General features: G+C 40.6%; 1 protein-coding gene across 1 annotated transcript; it reads left to right on the top strand.

Moving 5' to 3' along the window:
- Positions 1-18871: 18871 nt before the first annotated feature.
- HEY1 (hes related family bHLH transcription factor with YRPW motif 1) lies at positions 18872-23105 on the top strand. The gene is made up of 5 exons (XM_036766402.1): positions 18872-19095; positions 19623-19698; positions 19941-20024; positions 20214-20295; positions 21289-23105. The coding sequence occupies exons 1-5, from the start codon at positions 19007-19009 to the stop codon at positions 21882-21884; spliced, it is 927 nt and encodes a 308-aa protein (XP_036622297.1). The 5' UTR covers positions 18872-19006; the 3' UTR covers positions 21885-23105.
- The last annotated feature ends 689 nt before the right edge of the window (positions 23106-23794 follow it).

The raw sequence follows: 23794 nt of genomic DNA, 5'->3' as shown, positions 1-23794 counted from the left end.
ACAGCTTACAAGCACATGTCCCATGCTGTCAGGACGATAGGCCCCAGTGTGACATTTGCAGCTTCTTGTCCCGATGCCAAGCTGAATACACTTGGTTTACATTATATATGTGAGAAGTGGTCACCTCCCTCCCTGAAGAACCCTGCTTTCAGTGGGCTACTGCGACGGAGCCATTGTAGGGGATGAAATACACTGGCAGTAGTCTCTTAACAAGAACCACTAGCTTAAAGACAATCGTCACTAAGCTGGACTAATGATAGCCCAGCTTGAACTATATTGATATTCATTCATAAGATTAGCATTTTACTTTAAAAGGATAATTCAAGATCGCAGGCTGAAACCCATAAGAAAGTCGCTACTGAGTTTAGAGAATGGCCTGCTATTTGTTCCCCTCTGGCAGCTTCATAAGGGAAGTTATACAGTTTGAGACGTATGTTAAGAATAAAAAAAGGTTGGTTTTTTTGGGTTTTTTTGCCTCACAGCTAATAGTTTTTCCTACCTGTTACAGGGCTGGTATATGCAGTGTTTATTTTTAAATGGTGATCCATCACAATCAAAAAAATTGTGCAAGTTAAAAACAATTTTAACATTTTGTCACTAATTTAAATGAGCTTTTCAATGTTCTGGTTGTTTGCTTTATAAAATTTTTCTAAAATAGCTTGAAAATACAGGTTTTGCTATTTACTACTTACTTGTTTGGCCTTTGGTAAGTCATCCTAACTTTCTGGGCCTCAGTTTCCTCAAGTGGAAATTTTAGGGGCTTGAACTCAATGTCCTCTAGGGTCACTTACGGCATTAAATCTAGGATCTTAAGTCTATAGTGCTAATTTTAAAAATCTTATTTTTATTGATGTATTTTAGTTTTCCATTAGTTTAAATTCAAAACATATCCCTCTCCCCTCACTTATCTTGTGAGTTGTCCCTGGTAACAAAGATTTTTAAAAGTAGGGAAAAGGCAGTTTAGTAAAATCTTTCAATACATCAATACATTTTGATAGCATATGCAATATTTTACACTTGTACTCCCTATCCCTACTCTACCAAGAGTGAATGGAAGTGTACTAAAAAAAAATCCCACCAAAAATTCTTCACATAAGGTCAAGCTTGTACAGTGTAATTACAGTGTTCCGGATTGGGGTTCTTTTTGTTCTTTTTATTAAAATTGTTGTGGTTATCACATATATTTTTCCTCATTCTATTTACTCCATTCTATATCAGTTCGTATAACTTTTCTTGTGATTTTCTGAATTCTTCATATTCATCATTTCTTATAGTGGCAGCATGGAGAAGGGGGAGGGAGGGAGAGAGAGAGAGAGAGAGAGAGAGAGAGAGAGAGAGAGAGATGCAAAGAGACAGAGACAGAGACAGACAGACAGACACAGACAAACAGACTGACAGACAGAAACAGAGAAAGGCAGAGGCAGAGAGAAAGATAGAAAGGATTCAAGTCTGTCTCTGACATTTTCTATCTGAGTGACTCTGGACAAGTCACTTAACCTCTAAGTGCTCTAAGTCTCTAAGACTTTTAGTTGCAAAGAAGGCACTCACCTGCCAGAGTAGAGTTTCCTCACCCAGGAGCTGCCTATATTAATAAAATCATAGATTCAGGCACTTCCTCTGTCATTTCTTATGGTACAGTAATAGTCCATTACATTCATGTGCCATAATTTGTTTATTCATCAATCAATGGTCATATACTTCATTTCCAATGATTTGTCACCACAGAAGGTGCTCCTATGAATATTTTGGTGTATATGGAACTTTTCCCTCTATCTTTAACTTCTTTGGGTTGTATGCTTAACAGTGGAATCTTGAGATCAAAAGTATGGACATTTTAGTTATTTTTTAAAAAAATCTACACTACAATTCCAAATTGCTTCTCAGATTGGTTGGAGGTTTGGGATAAATTTACCAGCCCACTTTTTTTTTCACCAGGCCTAGATCTAACAGAGACTTTTACTTATGAGGAAGTAATCTCATTGTATGTTCAACTGCTCCAAGCTTTCAGCTTCCTGATATGGGCTAATGAAGATGAACATAGGATTATACTCAGTATACAGTATTTTTAAAATAATATTTTATTTTTTCCAATTACATGTAAAGACAATTTTTATCACTTTTTTTTAAATTTTTAATTCTAATTTTTTCCATCTTTACCTCCCTTCCCCCCTCCCTTAGATGGTAAGCAATTTGATATAGGTTATACATGTGTAATCAGAAGCCAAATAATACTGAATAATCATGAATCCCTAAAAAGTTGTATGGAAGAAAACAAGGCTGTGCCAGATCACTTTCATAATATTGTAAAAAGTTTTAGGGACCTGAGCCATGTAGGTACTTAGCTTCCATATTCATTGGCACAATTTTCACATTACCTCCTTCCTTCTCTATATTTTCACACTAAACTGTGAAAGAGATTGGGGATAAGTAATCATATGAATATCTTGATTCTGGTTCTATCACCCTTAGCAATACTTGTTAAAATCCACTTTTGTTACATTTAGCCCATAATTCTAGTCTATATTAATCTTTTTGGATATTGGCTTCTGGCCAGTAATAAATTTAACAAGCATAACATCTTTGTTTTCATCTATGTCATTGATAGTGCCTTGCACATAGCAGATACTAATAGGTATTGTCTGAACTGAATTGTTGAGTTGATAAAATTTTTTCATAGAATATAGAGTATTGTAGTACTCTGTTAGAAACCTCCCTCCATGTTGACACTGATCCATGAAAATCCCTTTATTTTTCAGGTGAAGAAACTTACTCTTTATGTCTAGTTATTCAACAACTTCGAAATCTACCTTACTATAGTATCATCTAGTCCTTACCTTTCCATTTCATGAGAGATTTTGTCAATGAGAATCTAGGTATCCTCCATCTATTGAATTTTTATGATCTACCAGTCTAAGAATCTTGGTGTTTCTTTTAACAAGTAAATGAGGTTAGTCTATCATGACTTTTTCTCATATTGTTGTATAATGAGAACTACTGTTCTTTCCAAGTGGTCATAGACCATCTATTTAATAATCCATTCAATATGTTTTCCAGGAATTGACATCAACTCTTCAGCCTATAGTTTATAGACTCTACCTTCTCTTTTATGAAAATTGGTGCAAAATTTGTATCTCTCCTGTGACACTCCTCTCGTTCTCTATGCTTCCTCAATGACCTCAGGTGGTATTTATCCAATTTAACTAATGCCATTTTAAATACTCAGAATTCTAGAACTTATTAGCAACCTTCAGTCTTTCTGAATCTTTGTCTCTCTGTTGACTCCTATAGCTCAGTCAGTTACAAGAAGGTCAGTATTGTAGAAAAATCTGCATTCGGCGTCTCAGTTTCATTTTAGGATTTAACCCTGGGTCTGCTCTGCCCTGGATCACTCTGATTTGTGTCTTCATCTTCTATCATGCAGAAACTAGGAAAGAATCTTTACTACTTGGTTGCATTTTGAAGGAGAAGGATATATTTACCCACCCATTCATACCATGGGATATGACAATTAACCAAGTAAATAAAAATGGAGAAGATTACAGTTATGTTTTGGTTTTCCATTCAGGTTTAGGACTTAAATACCATTATTAAAGGAGAAGAAGGTCTAGCTGGCTACTGCAATCCCAGCTCATAATGCTGCTACCTCCATAGATAGCTCCATATCCCATAGGATGAAACCAACAGCCCTGAAGCCCCAGGCCAGGGCAGCAGAACAGAAAAAGTACATAAAGAGGGAGGGAAGGAGAAGAATGGTAAACATTGATTAATTCTTCCCTTTTCCTACCCGAGGCAGTGGGCAGCCAGTTATTCCTTTAAATTAACCCTGCCTTCTGGCCAGGAAGAGTAGCGCTTTGCCTAGAAACACCTCTACTGTTAAATGTAATTGCTGTTTCAAAGCATAAAAATAAGTGTATTGTGTAGAGGGGTGAATTATTTGGGGAAAACATTCTTTATGGTTCTCGTCCCAAAAGGTGAATTTGTTCAAGGTAAATAAGGAGCAGGGAGTAACAGGCAAGTAAATACCGTATTTACAAAGATGATTTAGGAACCTGAAGCCAATGGACAGAGCATTGGTGTCATTCTAATTATCTTCATTTAAAATAACAGTTGCCACTGTGAAATTAATAGTAAATCTGTGAGAACTCTGAATCAAAGTTTCTGTGCCTTCTGCAGGTAATTGACTTTGTACTACTATGGGTGTCTTTAACTGTCACTCATGGAAATAGGATTTGTTAATGCAACAAAATGTCAACTATGGACCTTGGATTTACAAAATCATTTTTGAAGGTGGAGTAAAATGACCCAACTAGCTAGCCTGAAGAAGAATGCAATCCAAAGCATGTGAGAATTGGGCTTTGTGTGCCCCAGCATAACTTGCACCTTGATAAAGAAGCGGCTAAAATGTAGGAAATCAAACTGTCTTTTTAAAAAAATAAGTAATTTGATTGGTATTACATTGGAATTGTCTAGACTCTATAGTCTCAGTCAAGCATGGGTGCCTCCTCTTTGCCCATCCTACCCCGATTGTTACAGTGTGGCTATGCTTCTGTGTCTTCTGTCTTTACTGTATGTAATGTGCCTGTTATTCTGAGACTTTGCCTTTCTGCCAAGAGTTATTAAATATGACCCTGCATCTTCAAAAACATCAGCTGGCAGGGAAATGTTACTCTGGTTTGTGTTGTCCAAACCCAGAGTTATTTTCCTGGAGCCAAAGTGTTTGATCAGGTTTCAAGTTTATTTAGCTATAAGCACACATTCTCGTTTATAGGAAACTACTCTCATAATAACAGCTATAATGTTTCTGTTTACATGACTGGCTGCAGATCACCAAAAGGGTGGGTTACCATGTAGCATATGAAAAATTCAGACAGTAGTTTGTATTTATAGCAATAGAAAGGGGAAAAATTGCCTCCCATTCTAACCTAGTTATTTGACAAATTCAGAAATGACTGTCATAATCTTTCATTTATGTCAATGTAGTACTTTCCTTTAGCAAAGACAACTACTCAGAAATCCACTGTATAGAATGATAAAAGCAAACATACATTTTGGTTGAAGAAGTGTAAGGAACTTAGATTTTAATGCAGATGAAAAGGAAAATTCACAGGTGATGCTTTCATGTCTTTCTTAGCTTGTTCATTTGTGTCAAAACATGGCACATCGGTGGGGCCTAAAATTGATGGGTGAATTTATATGGTGTAGGTTATACATCATAGTTCAAAACAGAAGTCCATCTGAGAAAGGCCTAGAGGAATGAGGTCTCTCTTTGGTTTGATAATTACTGTATATTACATGATTATATAATTATCATTAAATGTATGTCCAGTTTTAAATTTTCTTCTTTGGTAGACCTAAAGAATAGTTTTGTTTCTGCTCTTGTCTCCTACATGCTCATTTATTTGATTTTAAGCAGTATAAAAGGATTTCATTTGCCAAATCAGAAACAATAGGCTCAATTCTTTAGTGCCACATAATAGACATTACTGAGGTAAATCTATTTTTAAAAAAGCAGTTAGTTTTAACAGCAATATGTTTAACTTTCCAGTATTTACCCTTTCCTGCACTGAAGACACACCACAACACTATTTAAAAACAATCCCAAAGTAAAATCACATAAATTGGAAACTCAAACTCAAGGTCATGGTCTGGGAAAGGACAAAATACATCCCAAACTCTGATGTGTATCTATTTGGCTGATTTGGGTATTAAAAAGAAAAAAGTGAAAGACAAGGCATCCCGTTGCGCTCTCATAAGAAACATAACTGAAGACAAAAATGCCTATATTACATCTGAAATACTCCTTTTACTTTCTTTATCATAGTGGACAACTGACTTTATAAACACAAACTTAGCTTTGCCACTGACTGTGTAAGCCATGTGACTTAACTTCTCAGTTTCCTCATTTGTGAAATGAAGGTTTTGGTCTTTGTCAGGTCCTTCCCAACTCCGAATATAGGATGCTATAATGATTCTAAACTCTTGAACCAATTGTGACTCAGCACCGGCCTTTACTTTCCTCAGTCAACTGATTTATGAAATACTGTTGCATTTTCCTTCAGGATATCTCTCATATCTGCCTTTTCCTCTGCATTACTACAGCCATAGCCTTTGTGCACATTATGATCCTCTCTGGCCTGACCTAATATAAGACTTCCTGATAGCAAATTCCTGCCTCCAGCACCAGCCATTCTAGCTGTGTCTTCTATATGCCACTTTGACCACGCTGGCCTCACAAACCAATGATGAAGATCTAAAAGTTTCTCCCTCTTTCAGAGCCTTAAATAGATGGCACAGGACTGTCTCACTTCCTTTTGTCAAATTCCTCTCTGGTGGAAAATTTGCTTAGTATCACTTTCACTGGGTCATCTTGTTCCCAACTCCTTCCAGGTGACACTCTAACCTGGATCCAACTACATTCCATCATCCCTCCCCTTTCCCCCATATTGCCAGGCCCTGTGCTTTCCTTCAATTTAAGAAACTCCTGTAATCCCAGCTCTTCCAGGAAGTCTTTCCTATCACCATCAGAATACAAAATAACAAATGGCCCCTGGCCTGATTCTGCCTAAACACTGATTTTCTTCATGACTCTTGCACTTAACACCTGACAAAATAAAGCGACTTCATGGAGTATATATAGTGTGTGGTTTTCAGACTGGATTCTGCAAGTTTACATAAAGGTATAAGAATATAAAAATTCCTCAAGGAGGGTGAAATAGATCATCCTTCAGCAGACTTAGAGAAAGGAGGTATTTATCTTCTCTAGTTAAGTCTTCATGTTACCTACCCTTTGACCTTGTGGAACCAGAAAAAGAGAATAAGGCAGAAATACAAAAAAGCCTGTATTTGTGGTCAGTGTTTATTCTGAGATATATCAGGAAAGTTCAGAAAAGCAGTGGACTTGAAGTCAGAAGACCTGGGCTCAACAGTGCCTCTACCATTCATTGGCCATGTGACCTCAATAAACTTTTCTGAATCTCTATTTCCTCATTTGTAAAACAGAGATAATAGATAATATTTGTGTCACCTAGCTTACAGGGTTGTTGTGGAGATTGAATGATACAATGTATAGAAGGTGCTTCCCAAAGCACTTTGTAAACTGTGAACTGGACCAGTTGTCCTCACCTATTGCCATTGGACTCCAATGGTTCCGGAGGAGAGAGTGAGGCTGATGACCTTGCCACACTTAAATTAAATCCAATTCACTTGCAAGTCAAGATATCACCCTCGGATGTCCTTGGTCTTCTTCAAGAGCGAAGGACAAGGGGCAGCAAGGTGGCACAGTAGATAGAGCACTGGCCCTGGAATCAGGAAGACCTGAGTTCAAATCCAGCCTCAGATACTTACTAGCTATGTGGCTATACTTAACTAGCCTGGGCAAGTCACTTAACCGAGTGCCTCAAAAAAAAATAAAGTAAAAGAACAAAGGACAAACAATAACAAATTGTAAGATGCTATATAAATGCACTATTTGTATTTGGAGTTGGGACATTAGATGGCTTCAAATCCAAGTTTCAGTATATATTATCTATATACACACACACACACATATATATCCATATACATACACACATATATGTATGTATATGTATATACACATATGCAGACATACATTGTACTAGTAAGATACAACATATGAGTCTGTTTTCTCATTTGTTTTATATATGCGTACACACACACACACACACATATATAATTCATACATACATAAAACATACTGTTCTCCATCATCTTTTTAAAATGGTCTAGGTCCATAAGTAGAAAAGAAACCATACTCTATTTTTTCCAGGCGTTCTATGACCTACTTAGCTTGTTCTCAAACATCCCTTTAGAATGGTGGAGTTTTGAAGCTGGAAAGGACCTTAGAGAAAACCCAAGTCCAACTTTCTCAATTTACACATTAGAAAACTGAGGCTCATATGTTCTATCTTACCAATATAATGGAAGCTCCTTGAGGACAGGAACTGTTTTTTCTTGTCTTTGTAGCCCCAGCTCTAGCAAAGTGTCTTGAACATATGTAGCAGGCTTTTAATAAATTGCTGAATTGAATTGGATTTCCAAGGTTGCCCCTGTAATTAGCAGTAAAGCTGGCACTAGAAGTCTGGTTTCTTGATGTCTAGTCCAGGACCAGTTTCCAATATATGACACTGCCTCCTTTACTTGACTTATACTTATTGATTTATATTGGCTTCAGTGAGAACTAGAGGAATAAATACTTTTCTAATTATCAGCAAGGATTCCGATACAGGAAATAAGATGTCAGTCAATAAACATTTATTAAGTATCTACTATGTGATTAATAGCTAGGAACTGTACTAAGCACTAGGAATACAAAGAAAGACAAAAGATAGTTCTTGATCTCCAGGAGCTCATAGTCTAATGTAAGCAATTACTAATAAGTTAGATAAAAGTAATAAAAATGCTTCAAGCAAATTTTAGGACCAAGTTATGAATTGATTTTTGATCATAAACAAAATAATTATCCTATACTTTAATATAGTCATGGTTTCAAGGTTATTGAAGTAGATAAGGCTGTCTATCCTATTTTAAATAGACAAAAATGAGGTGGTTTCCATTTTTCAGAAGTTTTAAAAAGCATTTCCTTCCCTATCAATTGTCACTTCTTACTGCTGTCAATGTGTCATCTATCTAGAGTTCTTTCCCTCTAATTTTTTCCCCTTTTAATCAGCTGTAGAATAGAAAACTAGAAAATCATCTTGTTAAAATTATTACTAAGATAATGGTAATTATACCCTGAACGAAGGTCTAAAGTATATGAGTTTCAGGAAACGGTGTAGGGGAAACGATGGATTTTAGAGTGAGAAGCAATTGGGATCACCAAATCTTGACTCTACTGTTTTACTATCTGTAAGACCTTGGGAAAGGCACTTAGCCTCTCTTGGCCTCAGTTCCTCATCTGTTAAATGAATGAGTTGGACTAGCTGCCTTCTAAGGTCTTTTCCAACTCTGAGCCTATTGAAATTCCTTTTTTTTTAAAAAAAGGGAATAAATTACAGGAAAAGAAAAAAGATTCTATTGATGCCATGGAAAAGGTTAGGAGGATATGTAAGCAAAGCCAGGATAGGAAAAAAAATTTTAATGTATAGACAAGCAGTTTCTGAGACAAAGCTGATTTAAATTAAATCCAAACACATTTTCAACTAGTTTCAACCAACTACTTGAAAGTATTTGCAGGGGTCTTTAACCTGGGGTGAATGAACTTAAACATTTTTTTGATAACTATATTTTCATATAATTGATTTCCTTTGTGATCCTATGTATTTTATTTTATGTGTTTAAAAACACTATCCTGAGGAGAGGTCCAGAGGCCTCACCAGGCTACAAGGGGTGGGGCAAGTCCATCATACAAAACAAGGTTATGAACACCTGTAACTAGTGAAACTTTGGCCAGGATAGGGAATTTAAGAAACTTTAAACATTTTCAGTTTTGCTTGTTACTAGCATAAAAACAAACTACTTCTAACCAGGTGTGAAAAGGCTTTGAGAAGCATCTACTTTACAAAGGACCCAAAGCTTTTAACTCGAGACTCCAAAGTTGATGAATTGGGGGAGAGTTGTTGGTGATATTTTTTGTGTTTATAAAAACAAAAAGAAATGAAGTACTTTAAATATTTATTATGACAAATTGTGTATGAACTAAGGAGATGATAAATGGCAAAACTTATAAACATTAGCTAATCAAGCTGTCTTCACGTCTGAATACATTTGGCTTTAAAAATCCAGCAGGGTTTTAAAACCCTGTGACAAATTCTGCTGACTCATCACCTTTTAATCCCTTACCACTTTTTCTTTACAACAGTTGAAAAATTTGCTTCTCTTTATTTTTATTCTACATACTGTGTACCAACAATTGCATTTAATTTAACCAACAGAAAACCAAAACAACTAAAGGATTTTCCATTTTTGACTGGTTTCCTGGAGAATGAAAAAAGTCTGTTCAATTCTATGTTCTATTAAGATCTGAGAAAGTGTGTTGTGCTCATCAGAATGTACTATCAGGAAGGGTTAACGTATTCAGCCTACTGTACTTGTAGAGGTTGTTCCGTGAGTGCCAGCTCCATGAGTTGAATTGAGGAAGGTAACCATAGCAACAGTGAGTTTCCGGGATTCAGTCTGACAGGTTGATGGGCCTGCTCTTCAAAGAAGTGGCTCCCTTGGGATAGAAAGCCTTAGGGGAGGGAGGCTGGGTTAATTTGGCACACATGCACTAGCACAAGGGTCAGCAGACACAGGTCTCTCCAGGAGGAATCCTTCAGCAGGAATAGACAAATTTTTCTTTTCAATGGCATTTCGACTGGCTTAAAATGGGTCACATAGTCAGCATGGGTCAGTCAATCAGTCAGTCAGTCAATAAATATTTATTAAGGACCTACTATGTGCCAAGCATCATGTTAACAACACACAAATAAAGGCAAAATATAGGCTCGGCTCTCAAGGAACTCACAGTCTAATGGGGAAGATGAAATGTAAACAACTAGTTATAAACAAGCTATATATGGGATAAACTGGAGAAGTAAGAATTGAACCTGGGTCTTCCTGCCTCTATGCATTACTCCATTATTCCTCTCTATGAAAAGTGTTACTGAGAAAATAGCAGTTTTGAAGCCCTAATGGTATGTCTTGTCATTGGGATAAATTCATGTGTTAAAAATTGTTAGGTTAAAATGCCTGATTTCCTGTTCCCCTTCTAATTACTGATCTAGAAAAGACAGTTTAGATTTTTAAATGTTTTAAAAAAAGAAAATACCAATAACTTTTTTATAAAATTCCTACTTGTGAAAATATAAAAGGCACTTCAATATTCCATAAATGCCACAAAATATGAACCACACCCAAAATACTTTATCTTGTTCTTTCCTGCTAAGAATTAAAAACTATATGTTTTTAAGGAATATTTCTAGGATTGGCTATACCAAATTCCTAGAGGGGAAGAATTCATTTACAGCCAGACTTGTGAAATGTCTACAAAATGAAGTCTAATGAAAATGTCAGCACTCTAATGTGTTGGTGAAACAAAGACCTAGATCAACAAATGCATGTTCGTTTATCATTTTAATGCTTAGTAACTATACAACAGTTTTGCAATTTCAAGACTTTCTTCAATATTTTCAATTCGATCATTAGCCAGAATGGCTAGTTTGGGAAATCTGGAAAAATTGACTTTGATCTCAAGGAACTACTGAATAACTAAGCTGCTGACTCTGACCAGCTCTGAATAGGAGTGATTCCCCAAACCCTTTAGAGACACCTCAGAGTTCTGTCAATTATCTTCAGGAGTGTCATAGAGGTCTGGAAACAAAGCAAACTATTATTTATTACAGTTTTTTTAAAAAAAAATCTACATATCGCTTTTTTTTGGAAGAGGGGACTTATTTGTCATGGTAGAGACAGTGAGACCTTTCAGGGTTTAAAAGTGGGCATAGGTGAGGGATAACTCCATGGCGAGATTCCTCTATGAAAATTCTGGAGTGCCAGGGCTATGGTGAGTAGGTGAATAGAATGGAATCTAATTTAATGGAGTACTTCTGCCATGGTAATTGAAGGGAGCCAGAAATATGGTAGTGGGGTTGGTGTACCAATGATCAGACTAGCCTGTCTCTGCTCTGGTGACAAGAAAAACTGCTGTGAGTGTAGGTGGAAAGGCTGGAATAAGCAGAGTAGGGCTTGTTTTCTCCCGTTGTATTTTCATTATGGTGCTTGAGGGTGTTTACGGTATTTGTTTTTCCTGAGTTTGGGCTCTTGTAATTCCATAATTCACGTGTAGTTAGCATCAGATTTGAAGGAAGAAGGGATAATGAAGCTGTGGTTCAGATTTAGCCTAGAGCTGTCTATCTGAATGATACAGACTGAGCCCCTGTCTCTAGAGAAATGGTGCTTGGTGGCAGGCATTTGGGCATAGAAAGGTGGTGAATTTAAAAAAAATGACAGCCTAGGAATACAGTAGAAAAGACCAAGACAGTCTCTGCCCTAATGGAGCTTACATTTTAACTGAGGAAGATGATACATTCAGGGGAGTGGCTGCCATGGAGGAGGGTGCTGGTATGGGAGGTTACAAGGTTAGTGAATGAAATTATAGGGCCATCGATAGACATGTTCTTTGCAGGAATAAATGAATGAAAGAAAAAAAATTAAGTCCTTGCTATTTGCCAAATAATAATGTGCTGAACTGTGAGGACAAAAATTTAAAAAGAGAGATAACCTCTGCTTTTGAGTAGCTTATGTTATAACAGGGGAAGACAGCACATACGGGAGATAGGAGGCCAGAGAAGTGAGCTTTGGCCTGGGCAGTCACAGCTGATGGTGAGTTCTCATGTATGATATACCCTTTTCAGAAGGCACTATTGATTTGATTATTGTGTCCAGAGCAAGAGGTGAAAGGGGGTGTAATGGTGCTGTGGTCAGGGACATAAGAGGATTCATTGGCAAGCAGATGGTGAGATGGCTAGATGGGATGTGAAAGTGATGCATGGCTGGTGTCTAAGGCCAGATGGTAGATATAATGGGCTAAGTAGGTTATTTGTACTATTAGTCACTAACTAACTGGGTCGGACCCTGGAGGTGGGGTGGTATAGGGTTGGGAGTGAGGTGGGAGCCTTTCCAAAGATGAAATAGTTTAACATCAAAGGATGGAGTGGGAAGGGGTACTGAGGTAGTGGGTGGGATGCAGGACCAGGTAGGAAGAATGGCAGACACATTGTTTTATTTGAAGTATATAAAGAAAATCTGGCCTAACACAGTAAGTAGTTGGAAAAGGGGGGAGTATTTTAATAGGCAATGTTTCAGTATTATTATGAAAATAGTTTTGACCTTGCAGACCGGGTCCCCTAGGGGTCTGTGGACTACATTTTGAGAATGGCTAGTGTACATGGGTATGACTGGGGGAATATCAAGGACCAAGATCTAGTTGGAATAGGATTAGTTAAGGGGATTGATATGTGATGAAACTGGGAAGATAATGTTGTGGATGACTTAAATGTCTGATAGTGAAAATGCCCTCACTGAATGAGAAAATATGAGGGCCTTTAGAGATCATAGAGTTCAAGGCCTTACATTTACAGATGAGGAAACTGAGGCACAGGGAAATTAAAGTGGATCATCGTGGCCCATGATGAGACAAAGGGCGGGTCAGTTATATGAAGATATTCTCTAGAGTCCGCGGTGATAAAGAAGGAACAGAGGAAAACAGGAGCCAGGTCCAAGTTCAAGTATGACATCTTTAAGCAGCTGTTTACGGATTCCCATCAAGATTGTTCTCACACTAAAAGAGCCACCCACTGAATCCATCAATCTATAGCGTATTCCAGCATACATGGTCAGAAGAATGTTATACATAAACAAATTCAAAAGCCTACATTAAAAAGTGGACTTATATTTAGTTCTGCTTAAACTGGTTTGCTGTCAACAAGTTACAAGTTAATAGCTAATCTCGTATTTCATAAATACATTTAAGGGTTGTTTTCTAATAATATTCAACATGATGCCCTTAGTCTAAAGTGATTCTAATTATTTATTTATTCTTTTCAACTTCATGAGATACGCAATATACCATTAGGAATAAATATATTGGTAAAATGAGGCACAGAACTCATTCGTTGCTATCACTAACCTCCTTAGTGGCCCTTTACTAGATCCAGAGTATTCCAAATATTAGCTGATCATACCTAAAAAGATCCTGTGCAATGCTGCTTATAATTACCCTTTTATAGAGTCCCAACTAACTGAGGTTGAAAGATTGTGATTTGTCCAAGATCTCCAACTAAGTCAGCAGCTCTTTCTCTTCTTAATGTAGGTATCTTCCCTGGTACCTCGGCCACTCTATTGCCCACCATTTGTAAAGGCAATTTAATTTGAATGCTGTCATCAAGGGCATGGCACAGCAAAACAGCTTTAGCAAAGGACCTGAACTACTTGGAATAGTTTTTATTTTGCAAATCAGTGCTGGCAAAGGAATGATGTGACACAAGGATGCCGAGGAATCATTGTCATTTACCTTTCAGATTTTTAACACAGAAAATAATAATGGCATTTACATAGGCTTTAAAGCTTGAAAGGAGCTTTACATACATTAATTCCTCTGATCTGCACAATACCCCCATGAAGCACTACAGGTATTATTTCCCTTTTTCCTAATAAGAAACTGAGGCTGAAAGATCAAATGTTAGCATGTAAGTAAACTCTAAGGTTTGCAAAAGGCTCTGCCCATGTTAGTCTTGTTTCATTCTCTAGAACAACCTTTTGAGGAAGAGGCTATTATCCCCAGTTTACAGAGGAGGAAACTGAAGAGAGTGGATGTATCTTGCCCAGGGTCATACATTTCTAACTATCTGTGACATTTGAACTCAGATCTTCTTGACTTCAAGTCTAGCACTCTATTCACTGCACCACCTATCTGCCTCTAGGTGAAATAACTTTCCTAGGTCCATGCAGCTATTAAATATCTGAGGAGTGATTCAAAATTAGGTCTCTTTGACCCAAAGTCCAGCAATAATCAGTTAACTGTGGGAAGTCTTCAGCGTGGCAAAGGCCCTAAAGAAGGCTTATCTTTTTGTTGTATACACATTTACTTGTATGTGTGTGAGTATTAACGTTATAAGAATACAAATTAAATTTGAAATGCAGTGGGTAGTTGAAATTTGGTCAGAAACCCCTGATTAATTGATGCTTTCTTCTCCCCTCCTCCCAGTTGATATAATCACAAAAAGTTAGGGGCAGATAACAAAGACAACAAAGTGTTAAGGTTTTAAATGAAGTATAGAGAAGAGTTTAAACTGTTATAACTTTATAGGACTAAAGAAGTCAAGCTTAATGTAACTAGTAGGCCAGCTTGCCACTAGCAGGTAAAAGACGGACCATGCCCCAGACAGCCTTTCAAGAACTAGCTGGAGCCAGAGCTGAGGCAGAAGAACTTTGTGGAGCCAGACCTCTGGCAGTATAGAGAGTAACCACCTAGAGATCCAGCTGAGATGCTGCAAGACACTACAACAGCTGCAGGGGAGCAAGAGAAAGAAATCCTCCCATCTCTCCACCTGTAGTAGAGGCACAAGAAGAAAGGTTAAAAACCCATTATTTCTCAAGAACTAGGTTCATCCATATGCTAGCTGGCTTCTAGACAACCGCAAGTCCCACTCCACAAAGTCTTCCCTCCACTGTTTCTAAAGACAGCCAAGGTAGCTTTTAAAAGGCTGCCTTGGTGAGGTCAATCATCAGCCAATCAATGGGCAAGCTCCTATTTTAATTTACCCAAGCTTGACTGAAGACGTATTGAAGAGCTAGAAAAAAGAGAAAAAATCTTACATTTCCTTCAAAACCATAACAACTTACTTTCTGTGTTCACAGCAACTGGACTAGAAGGGAGAAGCAATTGATCAGAATGATTCCCCTCACTACAGAAAAATGTTGTCAAAATTAAGGATTTTGAAGCAATGGCATTTCCCAGATGCCTGGGTAACACCACAGAATGAAATTGAATTTGGCAGTTGTCCAGTTGAATTTAAATCTATTACATTTCAAAAAATATTTTGGGATTTCATCTTTTTTACGTAATGGTATTCTGGTGCGAGAGGACTCTAGATGCTTTTGAACTTTCCCAGTGTTTAGTATAAAAACCTGTGCCATTGGCAGATGGTCTAGATAATCCAGATCCAATAATTGCCTGGATCATACAGGATTTTAAAAAATTATATCATAGACTGTGGTAGGCTTATTATTTCAACGTACAAATGTGTAGTTATCTTTCTCTATACACATATATATGTATATATGTGTGTATACACACACATATATCTTGGACAAGTGCCATAGAGCAGAGGTGTCCAACAGGCTATGTGCAGCCCACAATGCTCTGTGTGGCTTAAACCAGATTAAAATATCATTGGGAAACATTTACAATAGAATGTAGATATTAATATGCAGTTTTCTAAGTCAATACATGGTCTGCAGAATCCTTATGTACAATTGTGGATTTAGTGGTGCTGTTTCCATGAGTTTGACACCACTGCTGTAGAGAAGGAATGAAGGGCCAGAGTTGACCTAGAAGTGGAGAGCCCACTGGATTCCATTTGCAAAATTAGTCAGTGGTTTCAGTATTTTCTCAGCCATCTCTTTAGCACCAGTTATTTCCTGGTGAACCTGTAAATCAGAGGACTCTGTATTCTCAAAAGAATCACCATTTCAGGAAATCCAAATGGCAAAAGAAAGATCCAACATGGAACTAAGCTGTTTGACTGCAGCACATTACCAAGACTCACTTGCCTTGGAGAAGTGGTTAAAAAATCATCATCATGAATGTGTGGGAAGAGAAAAGGAGACAGGCCAACCAAGTAGGAGAAATAAATATCAAATAGTTAGAGAGAAAAGAGCACATATTAAGCATTTACCATATGCCAGGCAGCTAAGTGGCACAGTGGATAAAATCCCAGTCCTGGAGTCAGAAAGACTCCTCACTTCAAATCTTGCCTCAGAACACTGTGTGTCCTTGGGCAAGTCACTTAACCCCAGGCACCCTGTCTCTGCCAAAAAAACCCCAAAGGGGACCATGAGCCCAATAACCATAAGTGCTTTACAAATGTCTTATTTGATAGGACAGTTATAGTGTTAATTCATTGTAACAATAGCACTTCAAGGTTTAAAAAGTGCTATAGCTTATCTCATTTGATTCTCTAGGTACTATCATTATCCTCATTTTACAAATGAGGAAACTGAGGCTGAGAAGGGTTAAATGACTTGCATGCATCTGAGGCAGGACAACGAACTCAAATTTTCTTCCCTCTTTACGTCTACTGCTTTAAATGTATTAATCAAACCAAAGGAAGGCCTCCAGCACTTGTGTGGATTCTCCACAAAAGAGCTAAAGGAGGGAATGGAAAGGATCACATACGGTGAAAAGGTTTGCAGAGGCTGCAATCTGCACTGGTGTTAGGAAACACCCAGATGGACGAAAATTATGGATTCATCAATGTTATTAAGAGAATTTATGATGTGCCCATCAGGTCAGCATTGCTTCACAGAGGAAGAATGTGAAACAGCATCCAGAATGTCCAATTCTAAAGGTTAGAGGAATTTAGAACTAGAGAGGACCTCAGAAGATCATCTACTGCAGGGATTCTTACCCTTTTTTGTGTGCCATAGACCCCTCTGTTAGTCCAGTGAAGCTTATAGAAGACATTTCTCGGAATAATATTTTAAACAATTGAAGGAAATGCTTAATTTCAGTTAAATTAATTTTCTTAAAAACCTACATGGACCCCCAGGGGTTAAGATCTTCAGGTTTAGTCCAACCACTTCATTTAAAAAGGAAAAGAAAAGAAAAAGAGCTCCCAAGGGGATAGGGTGAAATGTGGGCATTTAACGCAAATTATAGATGAATTTGGAATCAAGACCTGGAGTCTCATTAGAAGCCCTGCCAATAGGATAGCCACTCCATCACAGGAAAAACCTTCGACTGCAAAAAGAGCAGGAGCAGGTCTAAATCGTGGTGAGATTTATCTTTCATGGTTGTCTTTATGGCACCTTCCTCTATTCATGCAAGTAGTTTTAACCACGACCCAGGAGAGGTAGAGGTAACCAAAGTTGGGACCTGGGTGGGGGTGGGAAGCTCCTAGAGGTACGTGCATCTCGGCAGCACCGAGACAGAGCTCAGTCTCCACCGACAGGGAAAGAAAAAAAAAAACCACAACAAAAACACAAAACTGAGTATCCCAGGGGACCTTTTTCAAGTCTATGCGGAGCAAACAGACGCCCCATTTCCCCGGGAATTAAATTCACAGAAGTTTTGGAGTCTGGGAAGTCCCAAAAGCAAGCGACAAGGGTGACAGGGGTCTGCAAGTAACTACCCCACTCCACCCCGCCCTTTCCCACGTCCCCGGGCCGGGGACGCGACGGTGCAAGAGAGCGGGGCTCGGCTTCGTTGGGGTTGGTTGTCGTCAGCCAGGTGCACGCCGCATCTGCCTTCGGGTGGCGGGCTGGCGGGAAGGGGGTGCGAGAACCGCCGCAGATCTCCCCTCTTCCCCCTCCCCCCCGGCTCGCCGGCAGCGGGTGGCCCCAGTCGCCGCCGCCCGGGCCGCAGCCGCTCGCTCGTGGTACAGCGGTGATTTACTGGCGGCGCTGAGCCGGCTGGGTTCAGTGCCCGCCCGGCGCCCGCTCGGCCTCCGCCGCTGCCGCCGCCGCTCGGCTGGGGAGGCTCAGATTTCAGGTTCACACGGGGGAGCCGCCACCCGTTCCCGCCCCCCCCCCCACCCGCGGCCGGCTCCTCGCGACCTCCCCCCGCCCCCGCCCGCCCGCGCGGCCCCCCCCCCCGCCCCCTCCTCCATTCATCCCAACGCCCAGCGCTGCCGCCAAAGCGGCCGCCAGCGCCACCGCCGCCACCGCCGCCGCCCCTGGCGGACCCCGATTGGCTGCCGGCCTTGGACCCAGGCACTTTCCCACGGCCCGCGGCGCGTGCGGCTCTCCGGTGGCGCTGCGGGCTTGGCCCTGGCGCGCGGCCAGACCAATCGCAGCGCGCGAGGCGGGGCGGGGCGGGCCCAGGCCGCCGGCGAGCTGGTGTCCCGTCCCCCACCCCCCATCCGCGGCGGGCGCTCAGCCGCCAGGCGGGGGGCTGGGCTGGGCGGGGCGGGACGGGTGGGTGGAGGTAGGGGGCGGGGCCCCGCTTCCCCTCCCCTCGTCTCGGCCACCTGAGCGGCTGCCAATCAGTGCATGGAGAAGCTGGATTGGATTTATAGGAGGAGAAAGTCGCCTGGGAGCTCCCCCACTCCCTCCCCCCAGCTCCTCCCTCGCCCTCCCCTGGGCCCTGGGAAGGGGCGCAGCGTGGGAAAGGGATGGTTGAGTTTTAACCAGAGGGCAAGTGCGAGGGGGGATCAGTGTGTGTGTGTGTGTGCAGCCGGAGCAGCCGAGCGCACAGAGGCGCCGCCGCCGCCGCTCGGGTTAACTCCTCCCTGCCCGCCGGTCTTCCCTCCCCAGCGTGCCGCTGCTGGTGCCCGCTGCGAGCGCCAGCATGAAGCGTGTGCACCCTGACTACAGCTCCTCCGATAGCGAGCTGGACGAGACCATTGAAGTGGAGAAGGAGAGCGCCGACGAGAATGGGTGAGGGGAGAAGGGGTGCGCTGGGGGCTCCCGCGGAGAGGGGAAGGGACCTTGCGTTGGCACGGGCTCCTGAAGCGCCCCCAGGGACAAGGTACCTCATCACAGGAGGTCTTGAAGCAAGGGCTGGCCACTCGCTGATCAGGGATGTTGTCGAGGGGATTCCTAGGGTCACCAACCTCCTGCGTCCCTTCCAACTCCTGAGAGAATTTGATTCTGATTCTGGTGACAGCGGTGCTGACCTGCCCAAGAAGAGACACTGGGTGGCCTCTTGGTGCACGATCACCGTGCCAGGGCTAAGAACGGGACCCCCTTTCATGTATTCCACTGTTTGCACTAGGGATGAAGGAGTGCAGGTCCAGGGCATACTGGCATTATTTGGTGGAAGCCTCAGCCCGAGTTTAAACCCCTAACTTTGCAAGTTGCTACTGCGGGCTCCTGGGCTCCTGCGGCGGCAGTAAATTCCTTCTTACTACTGCATCTGTTCCTTGCCCTGTCCTAATTTAATGGTGATTCATTGTTCATTTCAGAAACTTGAGTTCGGCTCCTGGTTCCATGTCCCCATCTACCTCTTCCCAGATACTGGCTAGGAAGCGTCGAAGAGGAGTGAGTCTCTTATAATTCATTCATTCTCATTCTCATTCCCATTCCCATTCTCAGTCTCATTCTCATTCTCTCTCTCTCTCTCTCTCTCTCTCTCTCTCTCTCTCTCTCCCTCCCTCTCCCCTTCTCCCTTTCCCTCTCCCTCTCCACCCCCCCCCCCCTTTTGGCAGGGGTGGGGTAGGAGGAGAGCCATCGGAATTTATGATACTAATGGAAATCCCTTTGTTTTGCATGCTTCCTGTTAGATCATTGAGAAACGCCGGAGAGATCGAATCAATAACAGTTTGTCAGAGCTGAGGAGATTGGTACCCAGTGCTTTTGAAAAGCAGGTAAGGAATGGAGTGCGTGGAATGATCTGTGTGGTGCCTTGTGACTTCATAAACTAATTTTAACCTTTAAGGTGCTGGGGAAAATGCTTGTTGCTTGTGGCTTATAGGAGAACTGAATATTCCCAACTTATTTTGAAGTTATCACCAAATGCATATCCTACCAAATTAAACTTTTCCCTTTCTTCATAGGGATCAGCTAAATTAGAAAAAGCAGAAATTCTCCAGATGACTGTGGATCATCTCAAAATGTTGCATTCAGCAGGGGGAAAAGGTAAAGCTCATTAATATCTTTGGGGAGAAGGTTCTCCTTAAGGAGCCTTGGCACTGCCCAATTGTATTCTATGCAACTTGTTGCCTTATGTTTACCACTGACATTGGGGTTAGAGAGAAAATTGATGGCTCTGTATAAATTTGTGTGTGTTGTTCGTATATGTAGCAGTACAATTTCCACATTTTCTTGAGGCTTTACATAGTATATCTACCATTTTATAGTGACTGCAAATTATACCAGTGCAGAATATAAATAAAGCCTTATTTTGGAAAATGACTGCTGTCTGAGGCTCTCCAGAGCTGTGACAGCACTGATTCAAATGAAGTGGCTCTCATTTTAATCCATAGTAATTTGGGGAGAGAAATGTGTTTTTCCCCCTAAAGTAAGTGGTGTTTCTTTCTCCTTATCTACACATTCAGGAGGTTTAAAAAAAGCAAACAAACCATGCTGTCATATTTCTTTGAAGGAAAAAGTCCTGTCACAGAAAGGACAGTCTAATGGAAAGAGATGGAAAAAATAAAATAACTGTCTATACATATGTAAACTAGAAGTACTTGAATGAGGACTAAGTGCCTGTAAAAGCCCTATGATGATAGATGACATTATACAACTGTGTGTCTGATGAATTTCACTGTGCTGTGGGTTCTCATTTCTGGATGCATTTTTCTGGCATTGAAGGAAAGCATTAAAACGAATGAACATAGTTTCATCTGCTAGCTGGTGTATAATTCCACTTTCTGCTTAGATCACTGGTAAATGGACTTTGAACATAGACTATTAGCAAGCATATACTATTAATTCAAAATGAAACACTTTTGTTTGCCCTTGGAAGTTCTGATGTGTATGAGGAAAAACAGAAAATATTTACTTGGTTTTCCAGTGTAACCTGCACATATCATTTGTGTATTCTGCATTTGTCGGGTAGGAGTGTGATTAAGGTGAAGCATTTATAGCAGTGGCCTGAGGTTTTTCTTCTGTTCCTTTTTTTCTCAGGCTATTTTGATGCTCATGCTCTTGCCATGGACTACCGGAGTTTAGGATTTAGAGAATGCCTGGCTGAAGTTGCCCGTTACCTTAGTATCATTGAAGGGCTAGACACGTCTGATCCTCTCCGGGTTCGACTTGTCTCTCATCTCAACAATTATGCCTCTCAGCGGGAAGCTGCCAATAGTGCACACACAGGCATCGGACATATTCCCTGGGGCAGTGCCTTTGGACATCCCCCTCACATCTCTCATCCCTTACTGCTGCCACCACCACCGCCCCAGAATGGCCACAGCAACAGCAGCACTACGGCATCTTCCACAGAACCACACCACCAGGGGAGAATGACAGCATCCCATGCTGACACCACTTCCTTGAGAGTGCCCCCTAACGGCAGCCTTGGACCCGTGCTCCCTGTGGTTACTGCCTCTTCCAAACTCTCTCCTCCTCTGCTCTCTTCCATGGCATCCCTATCTGCGTTCCCCTTCTCCTTTGGTTCCTTCCATTTATTGTCCCCGAATTCACTGAGCCCTTCGACACCAACACAGGCAACAAATCTTGGCAAGCCTTATAGACCCTGGGGGACTGAGATTGGAGCTTTTTAAAGAACTAAAGCTTTAGGAGGGATGGGGGAAAGCTTAAAAATCCAGCTGAGCTGGATTGTTGCCAACTTCACCTTAAAATCATAAGTGAAAGTGAAAAGGAAAAAGGTACAATTTTAGATAAAATTTGTTTAAGAACTATATAAATTGGCTGGTTTTCTTTTCTCTCTCTTTTTGGTTTTTACATTTTGTATTAGTTTTTTTTTTAATTAGTTGCTAAACTTGTCCAAAACATTAAATTGCAGTGGTGGGTATAAACCAACATCCTGTGATGGGTTTGTACTAAGTGTCTAATCCACTTTGTAAACATGTATCATTGTTTCCAAATGATTCCACTTTTGCCTGAAAACTTTGGAACTTTTAATTTAGTATTTTGTTATGTTTTTCTTGTTTAGCTACAACTTCTTAGATTTTTTTCCAAACCACTATGCTCAACATTAACATAAATTCTGCTTGTGAATATTTTGACAGATTAAGATGTTCTATAAGAAATTACCACTTTTTTGGGGGGTAATCTGTATTCTGATTTTTATATTTCTGAACAAAGCGTTGACAAATCAGAAAAATCAGCTTCATCCAAGAAAAGAAGAATGATCTGTCTTTCTCCTGTAGCAGATGGTTAAATTTTGTGGGTGCCTAATTTGGGTCTTTGACTAAACTGTTGTTAGGAGTGTGGCATGATTGACAGCTTTCACCTGGGGAATAATCACTCCTGGCCCAGCAGAAGTGTGACAGGTCAGGATTTGATGGGTCTTGGTGTAAACTGTTGGGAGTGAGAGAAGAGGCAGCTGGGAGAGTAAAGTTACAGAATACAACCTGCCCGAATTTATCGGGCCCTGGCCAATGTTACGAATATCCTCATCCTTAAGAACTTCAGATTCATTTGAAACATTACAATGGGTAATTATCCTGGTGTGCTAGAGGTCATTCATTCAAGTAGTCTTGTGGAAACATTGAATGTTTAATCTCCCCTCCCCATGCATTCTTTTACCTGGAAAACTATTATCTGTCACTTTCTGGTACACAGGAATTTGGTTACTGAAGATGTTAAAAGGGCTTTTCAGCATTCTTGTTATGTTTGCTTAATTTGGTTCCATCTGTGAAAGTAGCATTTTAAACAGGTTCATTTCTTTCAAAGGTATATTTTTAAGTGGCCTCCACTGAATTGAGTTTGATCTCCATTGTATTGATGTGTTGTGATTAAATAAAAAAAAGAACATCTGTATTTCGATGTACATGTGTTGTATGTCATGCCAATAGGAGAAGTCTGTACTTCCCCATTTCCCATTTTATTGGTCAGGTGAAAGATCTCTCCCTTCCCTGTCCTAATATTCCTGGCTATTGTTCCATGCCCTCCCTCAAAACCTGTGGTCTGTGTGGAAAGGACAGCTAAAAGACCTGGGTTTAAATTCTGGCATGGATCAGCTTGGTGATATGGGGCAAGTAATTTAACCCCTAGGCTTAAATTTCTTGAGGCACTGAAGTGTGTTAAAGCACTCAGATTTGGAGTCAAGAGGACTTGAATTCAGATCCTGGCTTTTCTATAGAATTGCTGGGTGACCTTGGGCAAGTCACACCACTAGTCCGGTTCTCACTTTCCTCAAATGTAAAATGAGGGGTTTGGAATAGGATGAGCTCCAAGATCTCTTCCTCTAATCCCTACAAACCCTATATAAAATGTATGCTTTTATTTCAACTAAACAGTGACCTCATGGGGCTGAATAGAGTCTGGCAAGGTAAATTCTTCATAAGACTGAGTTCGGTAGACTATAGATAGGTTCCACATGAATAATAAGATACAGACACGTCCTCCAGAGGGACAGGATAATTTGGACATTACTATAGCAGATGAGTGTAGCCTGTACTGATTTGCCTAAATGTGTGGGTAGGCAGAGGTTAGGAAAACCTTAGCC

This window comes from Trichosurus vulpecula, chromosome 1 (assembly GCF_011100635.1).
Source record: "Trichosurus vulpecula isolate mTriVul1 chromosome 1, mTriVul1.pri, whole genome shotgun sequence".
Classification (NCBI taxonomy): domain Eukaryota; kingdom Metazoa; phylum Chordata; class Mammalia; order Diprotodontia; family Phalangeridae; genus Trichosurus; species Trichosurus vulpecula.
Note: the sequence above shows the minus strand (reverse complement) of the source record. Positions and strands in the feature narration are given on the sequence as shown.